Raw genomic sequence first — 14767 nt, 5'->3', positions numbered from 1 at the left:
CCCCCCCTCCCGCACAAGAATTTTTTTTTTTTTACTTTTTTTGTAATTTTTAGATTTCTGTTTTTTTCTGCACCCCCCCTCCCCCCCGGGAAAAAAATTATTTTTTAATAAATTTTCAGTTTTACTTTTTTCATCTTTCGGTTTACAGGTTCAGAATTTTACAAGTTCCAAAGTTATGAGTTCGGAGGTTTATGTGTTTCGAAGTTTACGGGTTTAGAAATTATAAAGTTTACGGGTTCAAAATTTCGCGGTTTCGAAAGTTTTGCGGTTCAGAAGTTTATGAAATTTGTGGGTTCGGAAAGTTGTTGGTTCGAAAGTTTATGGCTTCATGTTTATTGTATCAAAATTATTTATGAATACTCTTGAGAAAATATTTTCCTTGATTTGCGTACCAAACACCGAAAAATAAAAAGATTACTACTTGTTTTCCAAGAAAATATTTTCTTGGAAAATATTTTCCGTAATACCACACACACCCTAAGAATAAAGTAAACAAATGTGACAATGATCAAGTACATTTGCCTACAAGAGAGAAGTCTAATATAACACATATTGGAGATGTTGTTATATGTGATGAGTTGAAGCTGGAAGATGTTTTGTTTGTACCTGAGTTTAAGTTCAACCTAATCTCAGTATCCAAACTAACTAGGTAGCTGTGTTGTTGAGTGAATTTCTTTCCTGACTTCTGTTTGTTTCAGGATCTCTACAATGGCAAAGTGAGCAAAATTGGTAGAGAAAGAGGTGGTCTGTACATATTGAAGAAGAACTTCTAAGGAGACTTGGAAAAATTCATCAAAGGGATAAGGAAATTTGCATCAACTACGACTACACAGAGTAATAAAGAAGACGGAGTCTTATGGCACTAAAGGCTAGCATGCTACAGTTAGTACTATGAAGAACTTGGATCTGTTTCATAACAAGTCTGTAGATGTAGTAGTGAATAATGATTGCCCTGGATGCCCACTAGCCAAGCAAAGTAGGCTAGTATTTCCTAGAAGTATGAGTAGAAGTGAAATCCTTTATCTCTTTTGCATATGGATGTTTAGGGACTATATAGGTTTCCCACTTATGATAGAAAATATTTTTTCCTAACTATTGTGGACGATAATACAAGGCATACTTGGGTGCATTAACTTCAATTGAAAAGTGATGTTGTTGTGGTGTTGAAGAGATTTCTTGCCATGTTGCACACCCAATTTTAGTCCAAAGTTAAGGTAGTTAGAACAGATAATGGCACAGAGTTCTTTAAAAAACACATGAATGAATTGTTTGATGCTTATGGGATAGTTCATCAAAGCAGTTATGTATACACTCCACAGCAGAATGGAGTAGTGGAGAGAAAATACAGGCACATTCTAGATACGGCTAGGGCATTGAAGTTTCAAACAAGTGTCCTTAAAAAGTTCTGGGGTGAATGCATCAAAACAGTTGTGTATGTGATAAATAGAATGCCTACTGATTTGTTGAATGGTAAAACTCCATATGATCTCCTTCATAACAAGTCACCCTCATTGTCTCACCTTAGAGTGTTCGGGTGTATTTGTTATGCCACTAATTTGGTTAAGGAAGAAAAATTTTCACCAAGAGCAAAATCAGTTGTAAGGCTATGCAGAAACATAAAAAGGCTACATACGAATGGATTTGAATACTAATTATTTCTTTGTTTGCAGAGATGCTATTTTCAAGGAGAATATCTTTCCATTTGCCAAACATTGTTCCACATCTCACAATGCAGAATGACATACAACAACTGTAGATCCCATTTCAGGCCTGGAACAATTTGAACCTTTACAGAACTCCCATGGCAATATGCATCTAGAGTCAGAAGGAATTGCAAGCAGCACTTTAGCGGAGTCTGTTGAGGGGAGTGGTGCTGAAAACAATGCAGGGACTGAAATTGCAGAACATGAAGGAACTGGAGAAGCAAATATCCATGATATGCAAGACTCACCAACAGCAAATTCAGATGATGATGCAAATGCAGATTACAAAAATGCAGCAACAGAAAATGATAATGTTGATGCACCAATAAGTAGCAATGCAGTTCCAGAACAACACTTAATGCAGGAAAATGAAGTGAATCCCCCAGCAGCTCTTGAACAAGAGTCAACTGAGGTAAGAAAATTAAAAAGAACTGCAAAGGAACCTCTATGGTTGCAGGACTATGTGACCACTACAAAAAAGAGTTCCTCTTATCCCCTATCCAACTATCTATCCTATAGCAGGTTGACTAGTAAATGTAGAAGTTTCTTAGCTGGAATCTCAGCACTAACAGAACCAAAAACCTTCAGTGAAGCATCTAAGGACAAAAGGTGGATTGAAGCCATGGAAACTGAGATCAAGGATTTAGAGGACAATAGAACTTGGGATGTTGTTGACCTTCCAAAAGGCATGAAGGCTATTGGGTCAAAATGAGTGTACAAGATAAAATACAAAGCAAGTGGTGGGTAGAAAGATTCAAGGCCAGGTTGGTAGCCAAGGTCTATAGCCAACGAGAAGGCCTAGACTATAATGAAACCTTTTCACCAGTCGCCAAGATGGTAACTATGAGATCTATGATTGCTCTTCCTGCTTCTAAAGGCTGGAATATATCACAAATGGACGTATATAATGCATTCTTGCAAGGGATTTGTACGAGGAAGTGTGTATGGAACTTCCTCAAGGTTTTAGGAGATAGGGAAAGACAAAGGTCTGCAGACTATTGAAATCCTTATATGGGCTTAAACAAGCCTAACGACAGTGGAACAATAAGCTCGGTGAGGCCTTAACAACTGCAGGATATGTTTAGAGTATATATGACTATTCATTATTCACTAAAAGGAAAGGAGATGACTTTGTAGCAGTGTTGATATATGTGGATGACTTACTGATCACTGGAAATAGTGAGGAATTTATCAATGAGACTAAAGTTGTCCTTCATCAGAAGTTCAAGGTGAAGGATCTTGGTGATCTCAAATACTTTTTGGGAATTGAAGTCATGAGATCCAAAGAAGGGATTCTATTGAATCAGAGGAAATAACGTGCTCTGATTTGGGATTGAGTGGTGCTAAGCCTGTCTCAACTCCCATAGATCTCAACCAGAAGTTCACTTCTTCTGAGTTTGACAGACACACTGGCACTACAGGTGATGAAATCCTGACAGGTGTGAGTGAATACCAAAGATTGATTGGTAGGTTGATCTATTTTACTATCACACGACCAGACATTGTGTTTGCAATGCAAACTCTCAATCAGTTCATGCAAGAGCCCAAAAATTCTCATTGGGATGCTGCTATGAGAGTAGTCAAATACTAAAACATGAACCAGGCATGGGGATATTTCTGAGTAGTACAAGTGGAGATGGTTTGACATGTTTTTGCGATGCAGATTGGGCAAGTTGTCCAAACACACGAAGGTTAGTAACTGGGTATTAGTCAAGTTTGGCAACTCACTCATCTCTTGGAAGTCCAAAAAGTAGCATATAGTGTCAAGAAGTTCTGCAGAAGCAGAGTATAGAAGCTAGAAGCCTAGCAGCTGTGACATCAGAAGTACTCTGGTTATTAGGACTGTTTGCTGAACTTGGAGTGCCTATCAAGAAACATGTGGAAGTCTGTCGTGATAGCAAGGCTGCTCTCCAGATTGCAGCCAATCATATCTTCCACGAGCATACCAAACATATTGAGATCGATTGCCATTTTGTGTGCGCCAAGATCAAACAAGGTGTACTTAGCACACAATTTGTGGGGACTAAAGATCGGCTAGCTGATCTTCTCACTAAAGGTCTTGGACAGTTTCAGCATGCATTTCTACTAGGCAAGCTTTGACTGCTTAACATCTTGCACCCTCCAGCTTGAGGGGGTGTGAGCTATTAGTCAGTTTTGTTAGTTAGTCGGTTATAGTTGTGGGACCCAGTAGTTAAGTAATTAGTTAAGCTAGTACAGAATTGAGTTAGTGTGTAATTGTATATAAAGTTGTACTCATCCATTACAAAATACAGATTTCATTTTTCTCTGTGATTCCTCTTTTCTCTCTTAAGCTAACCCCTTCTACTCTCAAACCTAATTGCTTGGATGATTCTGGAAATTGAGCTCAGATTCACCAAGCTCACAGGAATCCGTTTATTTTTATAAGTGGATGCTTTTTAATTATGCTAATTGATAATTTTATACGGATATCGATAATGCTCAATTGAGCTATCATAGTAATCCATTAGAACTGTAATAAAACTAAGATTATCTTACCCACCACTATTTTAATTAAACAAATTACGATGAAGGTACAATAAGAAGGACGAGGATAATATAATAACGGTTAAACATTAAAGAAAAATTAAAGGGCAACACAACCAAGAACAATTACATATATTAACTCAAAATACAAAAAATATATATCTCTATTCTCTAGCAGTACAATAAAACAAGAGGATGTTCTTAGTATAACAGAAATCGGAAGTTCCGAAACGTAGAGAAAAGTAGAAACGTGGAAAAAAAATTATCAAAAATATTTGTTAATAACTTAAACGTTAATCATGGTTTGGAGCTTGATTTGGTTAATTAAATCTTGCATTTAATTCTTAATCATGATATGTGGCTTTCGTCCAAGTAGAAACTTGGGGAAAAAAGAGAATGAGAAGTGGAAAATAGAAGATATTTTGCTGACATTGTCTCGATAAAGCAAAACGAGACAGCCTAATGCATAAAGTACCCCATATTCACGCATTTCCAAAGGTGTGATGTAGACAGACTATCCTAATGCAAGCACTAGTGGTTGCAACAACAATACCTATTTTGAGTCTAAATTTTTTTTCCAAACTTGTTTGTGAACAAGTTTGAATTCGGATTCAATTTTGGACCTCGTTGCTTTGGGGACATTCCATAAAAGAATTAACATAAGAAATTCTTGGACCTTTTTTTTTTATCATCCTATTTTGGACCCTAGAGGTGAATTTTTTGAACGAATGATAAATATCTCACATTCACATTAAACGTGATTTTCATCTTAGGGGGGAAAAAGCTTCTTGTCATTAAGTTAACTAGATAATGAATATCGACCGAGGAATAATATAAAAGTGTATTCTCCCCTGTAGTATGTGGAGAATTCTCACTTATGCTAACCCCTTTCTCGCTTCTCTTCTAATAAAGTAAAACTAAACAAACAATCAAAGCAAGGGTTGCCATTTCACAATTGTTCCTTTACAACTATCTTTTGCGCAACACGATCACGAATGAAGCTTGAATCTCCACAACATTTATATTTTGCCCGCTAGTAGCGGTTAGTTAGGCTAGGTCGGTTAGAATTTTTTTGCAATTTTCAACTCTTATTGAATTAGGGAGGATCAATATTGTTTGGGAAATTCCTCATTAGGGATTTTCTTTGAGAATTTTACTTATAAATGTCGACATGTGTAAAGAAACTTTTATATTATCAGGTCAATTAAAATAACATTATACGTAACCCTTCATAAAGAATGAAAGCTTAAAAATTAGACAACTTAGTTGTTACAGGTAATATACAATTTTACATCGTCGTGAATAAGAGAAACTCTTATTTGCTCAATTGACAACTTGGGAGATCAATGTTAATATCCAAATATGTTCCAAGACCAAAGTTAACATCCAACAAAAACCAAAAAATTATAATTTCGACCCCATCTTCTTTTCCAAGTCTCCAAAACACCCCCAAAACAAATTTTGCTCCACCATCACATTTCTTCCTTAGGCTGCTGCAAAATAAGCTTTAACCTGAAACAAAAACCAATTAATATTTTTCGGCATAGCCATGGCCATGAATTCTTTTTTTCGTCAAACTGCAAAAACCAATTTATATTTTTCTTTAATGAAGGACACTAAAAGAAGCTTTAGTTCTTTTTCAACAAGTTTCAGCTCAAAACCTTTCACATCCCCATTTCAAGGTAACCCTCCATTATAAAGTTGGTATTTTCAATGCCTTTTAATTTTTTTTCATTGGGTAATTTGATCAAACATGTGTTGCTCTTATTTATGAATGCTTCTTATATCTGCATATGGGAGTTGAAATATTAAGGTATGTAGTTGAACTTTATCAGTTGTTTTAAGACTCGGGTATTTTAGGTAGATATGCATTTGTTTTAGGGTGTAATGTCACACGGGTTCGAGGTGTAAAAACAGTGTCTTTGAAGCACTTTGTACAAGTGGGGTGTGGGGAGGCTGTGTGTACGCAGACCTTACCCCACCTTCTTCAAGAGAGACAGTTTCCGATAGACCCTCGGCTCACGCAATAGACCCTCGGCTCACAAAAGACGAAAAGAAAAGCAGTAGCACCAAGCTAACAATAGCAAGATAGTAAGAAAACAAAGCGAAAGGAACAAGTAATACTAAAAAAAGTCTAATATAGGCGTTACATATTAGTTGAGAATATATCTTAGACGTTAGCACTTTTACTGTAGGTCCTATACTATTTAGGAGTGGTTTAGCTTTTCAGTGATTTATAGGTTTAGAAAATATACAGATTTTCTAGTACTTTTCATTTATATTTTGCATAATATAGGCATGAGATGAGTTTAAATGGATTAACTTGTCAGTGAGAATTCATACAGCCGACCCCAACTTTTTTGGGACTAAGAGTAGTAGTTGTTGTTCTAGTGTGTGCCAACAAATGCAAGTGGTGTTCAATGTTAAAAACATAAAAAGAAGACCTTTGTCCCCGCAATGAATTCAGACTTGAAAAATGCAAATGCCAAGGAGTGATTCAACTTTGTCAGTTATTTCTCAAAAGAGAAGCCAGTAGTCCTGATTCTACTTAGGTGTTTGTGTGAGACCAACAGTGGAAGATTTGTGGAACCACATCTTTAAAGCCAATTCAGCATTTGAAACCCTGCTTTTTAGTTTGTTTGTATCTTGCTCTATGCATTCTGTCGACTCCACCCGAGTTCTAATGACAAGTTATACTATATCTAGTGTAGCAGTTGATTGTTAAAACTTAGGACAAATACGTGTGAAACAAGAATTCACGCAGCTACTTTGCATATAACTGTAAACATTAAATGCCAACTTGAATTGTTAAAAAAGAATTATGAGTTGACGTATTCTTGACTTTACACAGAACAATGTTTAAGATGTTTTATAAAGAACAACTTTGTGATTGTTTAAAGTTCCTTTTATCTTTGTAGTAAGATCGGTTACAACTCCTACTGAAGCTTTTGTTGGCTTCAATGAGATGGTTCATGGGACACAGCGGAAGTATTTCATGTTAGGCGGGAAAGGAGGGGTTGGAAAGACTAGCTGTGCTGCTTCTCTGGCAGTAAAATTTGCAAATCATGGTCACCCGACTCTTGTTGTTTCAACTGACCCTGCCCACTCTTTGAGTGATTCTTTTGATCAGGTAACTGCTACGTACTTCTCTTCTAAAAGTGTTCCAAAAGAGGGTAAAAGTCAATGTATTTAATATTTTGTGTTTTCTGTAGGATTTGACTGGAGGGGCACTTGTTCCGGTTCAAGGAGTGGATTCTCCATTGTATGCACTAGAGGTATATCTCTTCCTTATGATTGTGATGCTGGTACTTAGAGCACAGTATCCACTTGTTTAAGGCAAATATATTTTATAATAAACTGATATTCAAATAGATAAACCCAGAGAAAACAAGGGAAGAGTTCCGTGCTACAAGCCAACTACAAGGTGGCAGAGGTGTCAAAGATTTTATGGACAGCATGGGTCTCGGAATGCTTGCTGAGCAGGTGACAGCACAAGCAAAATGTTTCATTGTTTTTCTTTTCCAAATAAATCCTCTCATTTCATTTGGTTTTAACTGTGCATGCCTAGTCTTTGTTTCTCCTTGTTTCCTACTCCCTCTGGTCCCCTTTACTTGTCCAGTTTGTATTTTGCACTCCCCTTAAGAAAGCATTAGTTAGGTGTTTATTTTACTAAATTATCCTTATTAATGGTATTTTGGAAATCTAAATTTGACTACTGTTACTCCAATTAGTTTAGGAAATAGTAGCATAATGATAAGGGTAAAATTGAAAAAATATAATTAATTCCCTCTCGATTTGCTAAGGTGGATAAGTAAAAGGGAAAATTTATTTATAGTATACTGATACTGGACAAGTACAAGGGAACTGAGGGAGTACTACTCAACTACCAGTTTATCTGATTTAATCATAGATCTTTAAGCAATTCACCATGTCTCTGGTTGTTGTTTCAATTGGTAAAGCCTCTAAACTCGACATTACATGTTAAGTTCAGGTTCAAGTTTCTTTCTCTATTGCAGCAGTTGAATAGCAACTGTTTAAACAAAGTTTTGATTTTGGCAATCGGCAAAGTATGATGTCTGCAAGATTCCTTGTGGTATCTGACTCTGCTCTTATTAACTTGTGATAGTTGGGAGAACTAAAACTTGGAGAGCTGTTGGACACTCCTCCACCTGGTCTAGATGAGGCTATTGCAATTTCCAAGGCATGTACAGTGATTGTTCGGTGCTGTTTTTAGTATCAATGCTCCACATAAACAACTGTCTTATTGTTGTCTTATTCCAGTCACTTTGACCATAGGATGGTTCTGCAGGTCATGCAGTTTCTTGAATCAAAAGACTATAGTAGCTTCTCTCGCATAGTTTTTGACACAGCCCCAACGGTGAGTTGAAAGAAATTGGCTTAGTGTAAAACTTGTTCTCTGGGCTTAAAGTTTCATTTACATGTTGATACTGCAGGGGCACACACTTAGACTACTATCACTTCCGGACTTCTTGGATGCATCAATAGGCAAGATGATGAAGGTAAATAATGTTATGCTAGTAGAAGGACATTATAGGTTATTTCTTCCATCAAATTTTTTCCATGTTTCAGAATGAGAACTCTCAAGCCGATACGTCTTTCTTCTCCTCTTAACCATAACTTAATTCCAGTGGTTTTAGCATGTTTAAATGTGAGGATGTCTTTCTTCTCCTCTTAACCATAACATATTCCAGTGGTTTTAGCATGTTTAAATGTGAGACTTTGTGACAGTCCTTCATTTCGAGTTTGTCAAGCAAAGTATTACTTTTGGGCACTTCAGCATTATAAGTCCTATTTCGTGTGTCACAGCTTAAAAAGAAAATAGCATCAGCAACTTCAGCTTTAAAATCCATGTTCAACAAGGCGGAGCCTCAAGAAAATGATGCTGTAAGCATTAAAAGTTGCAATACTTGCTTTCCTGCTGTGCTAATTACTTTGCATTGAACATCATTTCTTTTCATTGCAGAGTGACAAGCTTGAGCAATTAAGGGAGAGGATGGCAAAAGTTCGAGATCTTTTCCGTGATTCAGCAACTACAGAGTTTATCATTGTGACAATCCCCACCGTAATGCGCCAAATTCCTTGTCTTCTTATTTTAACTTAAGAACTAGGCAGCATAAGTTTGCAGCAAATCAGTTCTCTAACTTTAGCGTCCAATCATAAATAGCATCTCCCAGCCCTTGTAATTTCATTTAATGTGATTCGTGTTCCTTAGAGTTGGGTGTTATACCGGCAAGTCCATTATTATTCATCATATAGAGGCTTCTACAGAATATCTTCTCAGGGTTTGAAAAATATGGATCAAATTAAGTAATGCATATTAGAGAAACTAAAGAATAATTAAAAAAAAAACATTGCTATCATGGCTGTGGAAAGATGTTGGAATTTTGGTGACTTCATTGGTTGAAAAAGGCTGCTTTTGTGACAAGTTCTTGAACTCTTTTAACAATTTTCCTTTTTTTCGATTTATCTTCCATTCAATTACCCAACAAAAAAACCTTCATTTCTTTGTGCATTCATCTTAATCCTCCTATATCAAACAAACAACAACAATCCAGTGTGGTCCCACAAGTGGGGTTTGGGGAGGATAGAATGTACGCAGCCTTACCCCTACCCTGGAAGGGTAGAGAGACTGTTTCCGATAGACCCTCGGCTAAAGAAGGTGAGAGAAGCACTGGTAACAAGTAATAGCAAAACAATAATTAGAAAACTAAATCGGAGATAGCAACAGATAATATGAAAGGGGTACTGATAATAAGTAGTAGCAAGATAACATATTTAGAAAACTAATTCCAAGGCAGCAGACGAGAATATGAACGAAGTACTACTAGCAAACTACGGAATTATCAATGACAAGTAACAACGAAATGAGACATGCAAATATAGCAAACTAAGGAAAAAAGGGTACCGTACTAGCGCTAATACTATTGAGCTAGAGAAGACAAAGGAGATGCACGACTACCTACTAACCTTCTACCCTAATCTTCAACCTCCACACCCTTCTATCTAGATTCATGTCCTCGATTAGCTCAAGTAGCGCCATATCCCGCCTGATCACCGCTCCCCAAGACTTCTTTGGCCTACCTCTACCCCTCCTCTCACCTCCTAAGGCCAACCTCTCACATCTCCTGACAGGGGCATCTGCGCTTCTCCTCTTAACATGCCCGAACCATCTCAACCTTGCCTCACGCATCTTTGCCTCCACAGGGGCCACTCCCACCTTGTCTCGAATAACTTCATTCCTAATTCTATCCAACCTAGTATGCCCACACATCCATCTCAACATCCTCATTTCCGCTACCTTCATCTGCTGGACATGAGAGTTTTTGACTGGCCAACACTCTGCCCCATACAACATAGTCCGTCTAACCACTACCTTGTAGAACTTACCCTTAAGTCTCAACGACACATTCTTATCCACACAAAACACCGGAAGCGAGCCTCCACTTCATCCACCCTGCTCCGATACGGTGTGTGACATCCTTATCTATCTCCCCATCCTTCTGAATTATAGATCCCAGATACTTGAAACTCTCTCTCCTGGAAATGACTTGCGTATCGAGTTTCACATCCCCGTCCGCCTCCTGGGTAACACCGCTGAACTTGCACTCCAAGTATTCTGTCTTGGTCCTGCTCAACTTGAAACCCTTAGACTCCAGGGTATGTCTCCAGACCTGCAGCCTCTCGTTAACGCCGCCTCGCGTCTCATCAATCAGGACTATGTCATCCGCAAATAACAAGCACCAAGGCACCTCCCCTTGAATGTGACGTGTCAAAGAATCCATCGCCAGGGAAAACAAAAAACGGGCTAAGTGTTGATCCCTGATGCAACCCCATCTCAACCGGAAAGTAATCCGAGTCTCCACCTGCTGTCCTAACCCGTGTCTTAGCTCCATCATATATGTCCTGAATCACTCTAATATATGCTACAGGCACTCCTCTAGCCTCCAAACATCTCCATAGAACCTTTCTGGGGACTTTGTCATAGGCCTTCTCCAAGTCAATGAACACCATGTGCAAATCCTTCTTCACCGCCCTAAACTGCTCCACCAATCTCCTCACAATATGAATGGCCTCAGTGGTCGACCGTCCCGGCATGAAACCAAACTGGTTCTCGGAAATGGACACACACCTCCTCAACCTCCCTTCAATCACCCTCTCCCACACTTTTATCGTATGGCTTAACAACTTGATACCCCTATAGTTGCAGTTTTGGACATCCCCCTTATTCTTGTACAACGGGATCATCGTACTCCGCCTCCACTCTTCGGGCATCTTCTGCGTCCTAAAAATGACGTTAAACGACCCAGCAAGCCATTCCAAGCCCTCCTTACCCACGCTCTTTTAGAATTCCACCGGGATCTCGTCCGGCGCCGTCGCTCTACCCCCACTCATCCTGCACATAGCCCCTACAACCTCCCCCACTCGTATACGTCTACAGTACCCAAAATCTCGCTGCCGCTCCGAGTACTCCAACTCCCCCAGCACAATGCCCCTATCTCCCTCTTTATTCAAGAGCCTATGGAAGTAAGACTGCTATCTCTGCCTAATCTGTGACCCCTCCAATAAAACTCTACCCTCCTCATCTTTTATGCATCTCACTTGGTCCAGATCCCGGGCCTTCCGCTCCCTCACCTTCGCTAGCCTATACAACTTCCTGTCCCCGCCTTTATCCCCAATTTCTTCGTATAGACGACTAAATGTGGCAGTCTTAGCCGCAGTAACCGCCAACTTCGCCTTCTTCCTAGCCTTCTTATACCCCTCCCTGTTAGCACTCTTCTGCCCCTCGTCTATACTCTCTACTAGCTTCAAATATGCCGCTTTCTTGGCTTCCACTTTCTTGGCTTCCACTTTCCTTTGAACCTCTTCGTTCCACCACCAGTCCCCTTTATGGCCACCAGAAAAACCATTTGAGACCCCTAACACCTCTCTCGCCGCCTCTCTAATGCAATTAGCTGTCATAGACCACATACAACTCGCATCCCCACTACTCCTCCAGGCCCCCATAGCCAGCGACTTCTCCCCCAACTCCTGGGCCTTGTCCTTAGTCAATGCACCCCACCTGACCCTAGGTATACCAGACATAGCCCTCTTCTTCCTCGTCCACCTGATCTCTAAGTCCATAATCAAAAGCATATGCCGGGTCGTAAGATTCTCACTCGGGATTAATCCTCCTAAATCACGTGGTGGGAAGATAAGATTGTACATCTTCCTTTGGGTGTCTGAGATAAGATGCGTGCAGATAATTGCTGCATAAATATCTTTCTGTGCTGCTCTTTCACCTTCTTTTTAGGGCTTTTCATAATCTTGGAGCAATAGATAAGCAAGTATGCTGCCCTATGATATCATTTATGCTTATTTTTTATTGTCTCAGAAGCCAGTGTCATTTCTACTATATTTGCTTCTCATGTATTATTATCATTTCTACTATATTTGCTTCTCATGTATTATTATCAGGATTTCCTTGCTCAGTTAAACACATTTACCTGTAGTACCTCAAGTGCTACTTATGCTCAACTGATCAAATATGAATTGACCAAAACATCTCATGTAGGACAAGCTATTCTTTGCCTGTGCTTGCAACTTCTTTTTGAAAAATTGTTGAGTGACCTCTTTGTGGAAAAAAAAACATTCTGTACAGGTTATGGCGGCAAATGAGTCTTCACGGCTCTGTGCGTCCTTGAAGAAGGAAACTATCCCGGTAAGAAGACTTATTGTCAACCAAGTCCTACCTCCGTCTGCATCGGACTGCAAGTTCTGTGTGATGAGAAGAAAGGTAACAGTTGACTCTTCAAATATTTAGCCTAGTGAAACTTTCTGATTCATCCCATATCTTGAATTGTTGAATGGTTGATTCTGATCCAGATGAATCTCTCTTTTTAGTTAAATTCTTCCCAATTATACTGCTAAACGAGAAGTTTTTTTTGTGAAGTATTAACCTAAGTTTTTCTTCCTTCTAAAAAATGTATTAACCTAAGTTAGATGAAGAATACCCAGTCCACAGGATTTACAGCAGATTCCCTTCCATTTCTTTTTTGCATCACTTGGAAGGCGGTGAAGCTAGTAAAGGAAGCTGAGCTAGGTGTCCGAATTTCTAGTAGGGAATAAATTTCTTTTGAATCGTTTATTTGTGTCAAACCATTGATATATCTCAATTATTGAGCAAAAAAGATGTAACTCTTGAAAACTAATTCTAATAAGGCCTTGTAGATACCACTTTTAGGAGAAGTTATGCAAGACGGCATGGATGTCCTGAATGTACACTTCCACCATGTGTATGTTTCGTAGTTCCAGATGTACTCTTCAAGGAGGTTTTACACATTGGTTCTGATGTCTTCAGCTTTATGGAAATGCTAACTGTTTCATAACTTGTCGTATGCTGGGTTGCGCCAAGTTTTTTCCATGTGTCACATTATCCTTTGATTTCTATATCTGCAACTTTTAACAAACTTTGCACGAGAAAAGGTACTCATGACCAACCAATACATCATAAATCAAGCATGCTGTTGATTTCATTAGAAGGCACTGAGAGCTACCATATGTTATAACAGAAATAGGATGTCAGATTAGAGATTCACAAATGAAAATGTACTTGGCGTTGATAAAAGACGTAGCATTAGTTTTTTTAACTTGAATCCAAATAATATGAATGTTGATCTAGATTAGTTTGATGTTTTATGGTCTTACATAGAGAGTATAAGACGAGAAGATATAGAAGAGAAAAATTACTAGGATTTCTAGGTATCTTCTATCTCTCAAGTTTTTCTGTCTTATGGTATCTTTCCTGATGCAAATTTCAGTCATTCAACAAATGGCCAAAATTTATCTGTCATATAAGGGGTTTATATCATGACAAGATGCCAACACTAACCAATCTAATCCTTTACATCTATATTCTAATCTTATAAGTGCAAACTCAAGACCTTGAAACTTTTAGATTAACCTAGAAACTGCATTATACTGTGAATCTCTAATTTCCCTGATCTTCTCTTGCATAGTTTTGCTGATGTCTCAGTTGTTTATACGTTGCAGGATCAGATGCGTGCTCTTGATATGATCACTAAAGATCCAGAGTTAGCAAGTTTAAAGATAATCCAAGCACCATTGGTTGACGTGGAGATAAGGGGCGTCGCTGGACTAAAATTCTTTGGGGATATGGTTTGGAAATAAAATCTTATTCCAAAAGTTGATGTATTTTACCAAATAGTCAGCATTCTAGTTATAGTTTTCTGAACATGTTAGGAGTGATAATATCCTTCATTCTTTTTTGGGTAGGGGTAGGGTTAGGGTTAGGGGGAGGAGGAGGTTATAGATAGGCTTCATCATCACTCTAACTAGGCATTTTACCAGGGAAACACAGATTCTTTTTCAGCGAGGCAACAACAGTTAAAAGTTTTGTGCTGATATTTACGATGTTTGGTTGACTGGAAAATTATTATTTCTTTGGTGGCAGATCTCTTTGATAGTTCAACCGTTATCATCCCGTTTAACTCAACTATTCGATTGTATGGTTTTTGATACATTGCATGAATATGAAGAGA

The 14767-nt window shown here is 38.5% G+C and overlaps 2 protein-coding genes across 2 annotated transcripts; both read left to right on the top strand.

The window, feature by feature from the left end:
* Positions 1-2537: 2537 nt before the first annotated feature.
* Positions 2538-3803, top strand: LOC109210291. The gene is made up of 4 exons (XM_019373693.1): positions 2538-2689; positions 2976-3279; positions 3367-3394; positions 3544-3803. The coding sequence occupies exons 1-4, from the start codon at positions 2538-2540 to the stop codon at positions 3801-3803; spliced, it is 744 nt and encodes a 247-aa protein (XP_019229238.1).
* Positions 3804-5637: 1834 nt separating this feature from the next.
* LOC109210297 (ATPase ASNA1 homolog 2-like) lies at positions 5638-14678 on the top strand. Its single transcript, XM_019373700.1, has 11 exons — positions 5638-5890; positions 7127-7338; positions 7421-7483; positions 7581-7691; positions 8335-8409; positions 8518-8586; positions 8663-8728; positions 9036-9113; positions 9193-9291; positions 12868-13002; positions 14259-14678. Exons 1-11 carry the CDS (start codon positions 5758-5760, stop codon positions 14394-14396), a joined length of 1179 nt encoding a protein of 392 aa, XP_019229245.1. The 5' UTR covers positions 5638-5757; the 3' UTR covers positions 14397-14678.
* Positions 14679-14767: the final 89 nt, after the last annotated feature.

This window comes from Nicotiana attenuata, unplaced genomic scaffold (assembly GCF_001879085.1).
Source record: "Nicotiana attenuata strain UT unplaced genomic scaffold, NIATTr2, whole genome shotgun sequence".
Lineage (NCBI taxonomy): Eukaryota > Viridiplantae > Streptophyta > Magnoliopsida > Solanales > Solanaceae > Nicotiana > Nicotiana attenuata.
This window is presented reverse-complemented; position numbering and strand designations above follow the sequence as displayed.

What these genes read in the sequence shown, in the direction of transcription:
- LOC109210297 (XM_019373700.1), top strand. Translation starts at nt 5,758, where the DNA reads ATGGCCATGAATTCTTTTTTTCGTCAAACTGCAAAAACCAATTTATAT. An exon ending in TTTTTGACACAGCCCCAACG is followed by an intron (nt 8,587 to 8,662) that starts GTGAGTTGAAAG and finishes TTGATACTGCAG; the next exon opens with GGGCACACACTTAGACTACT. An exon ending in AGCCTCAAGAAAATGATGCT is followed by an intron (nt 9,114 to 9,192) that starts GTAAGCATTAAA and finishes TTTTCATTGCAG; the next exon opens with AGTGACAAGCTTGAGCAATT.
- LOC109210291 (XM_019373693.1), top strand. Translation starts at nt 2,538, where the DNA reads ATGGTAACTATGAGATCTATGATTGCTCTTCCTGCTTCTAAAGGCTGG. An exon ending in GGAGATAGGGAAAGACAAAG is followed by an intron (nt 2,690 to 2,975) that starts GTCTGCAGACTA and finishes TGGGAATTGAAG; the next exon opens with TCATGAGATCCAAAGAAGGG. An exon ending in AGTTGTCCAAACACACGAAG is followed by an intron (nt 3,395 to 3,543) that starts GTTAGTAACTGG and finishes TCTGGTTATTAG; the next exon opens with GACTGTTTGCTGAACTTGGA.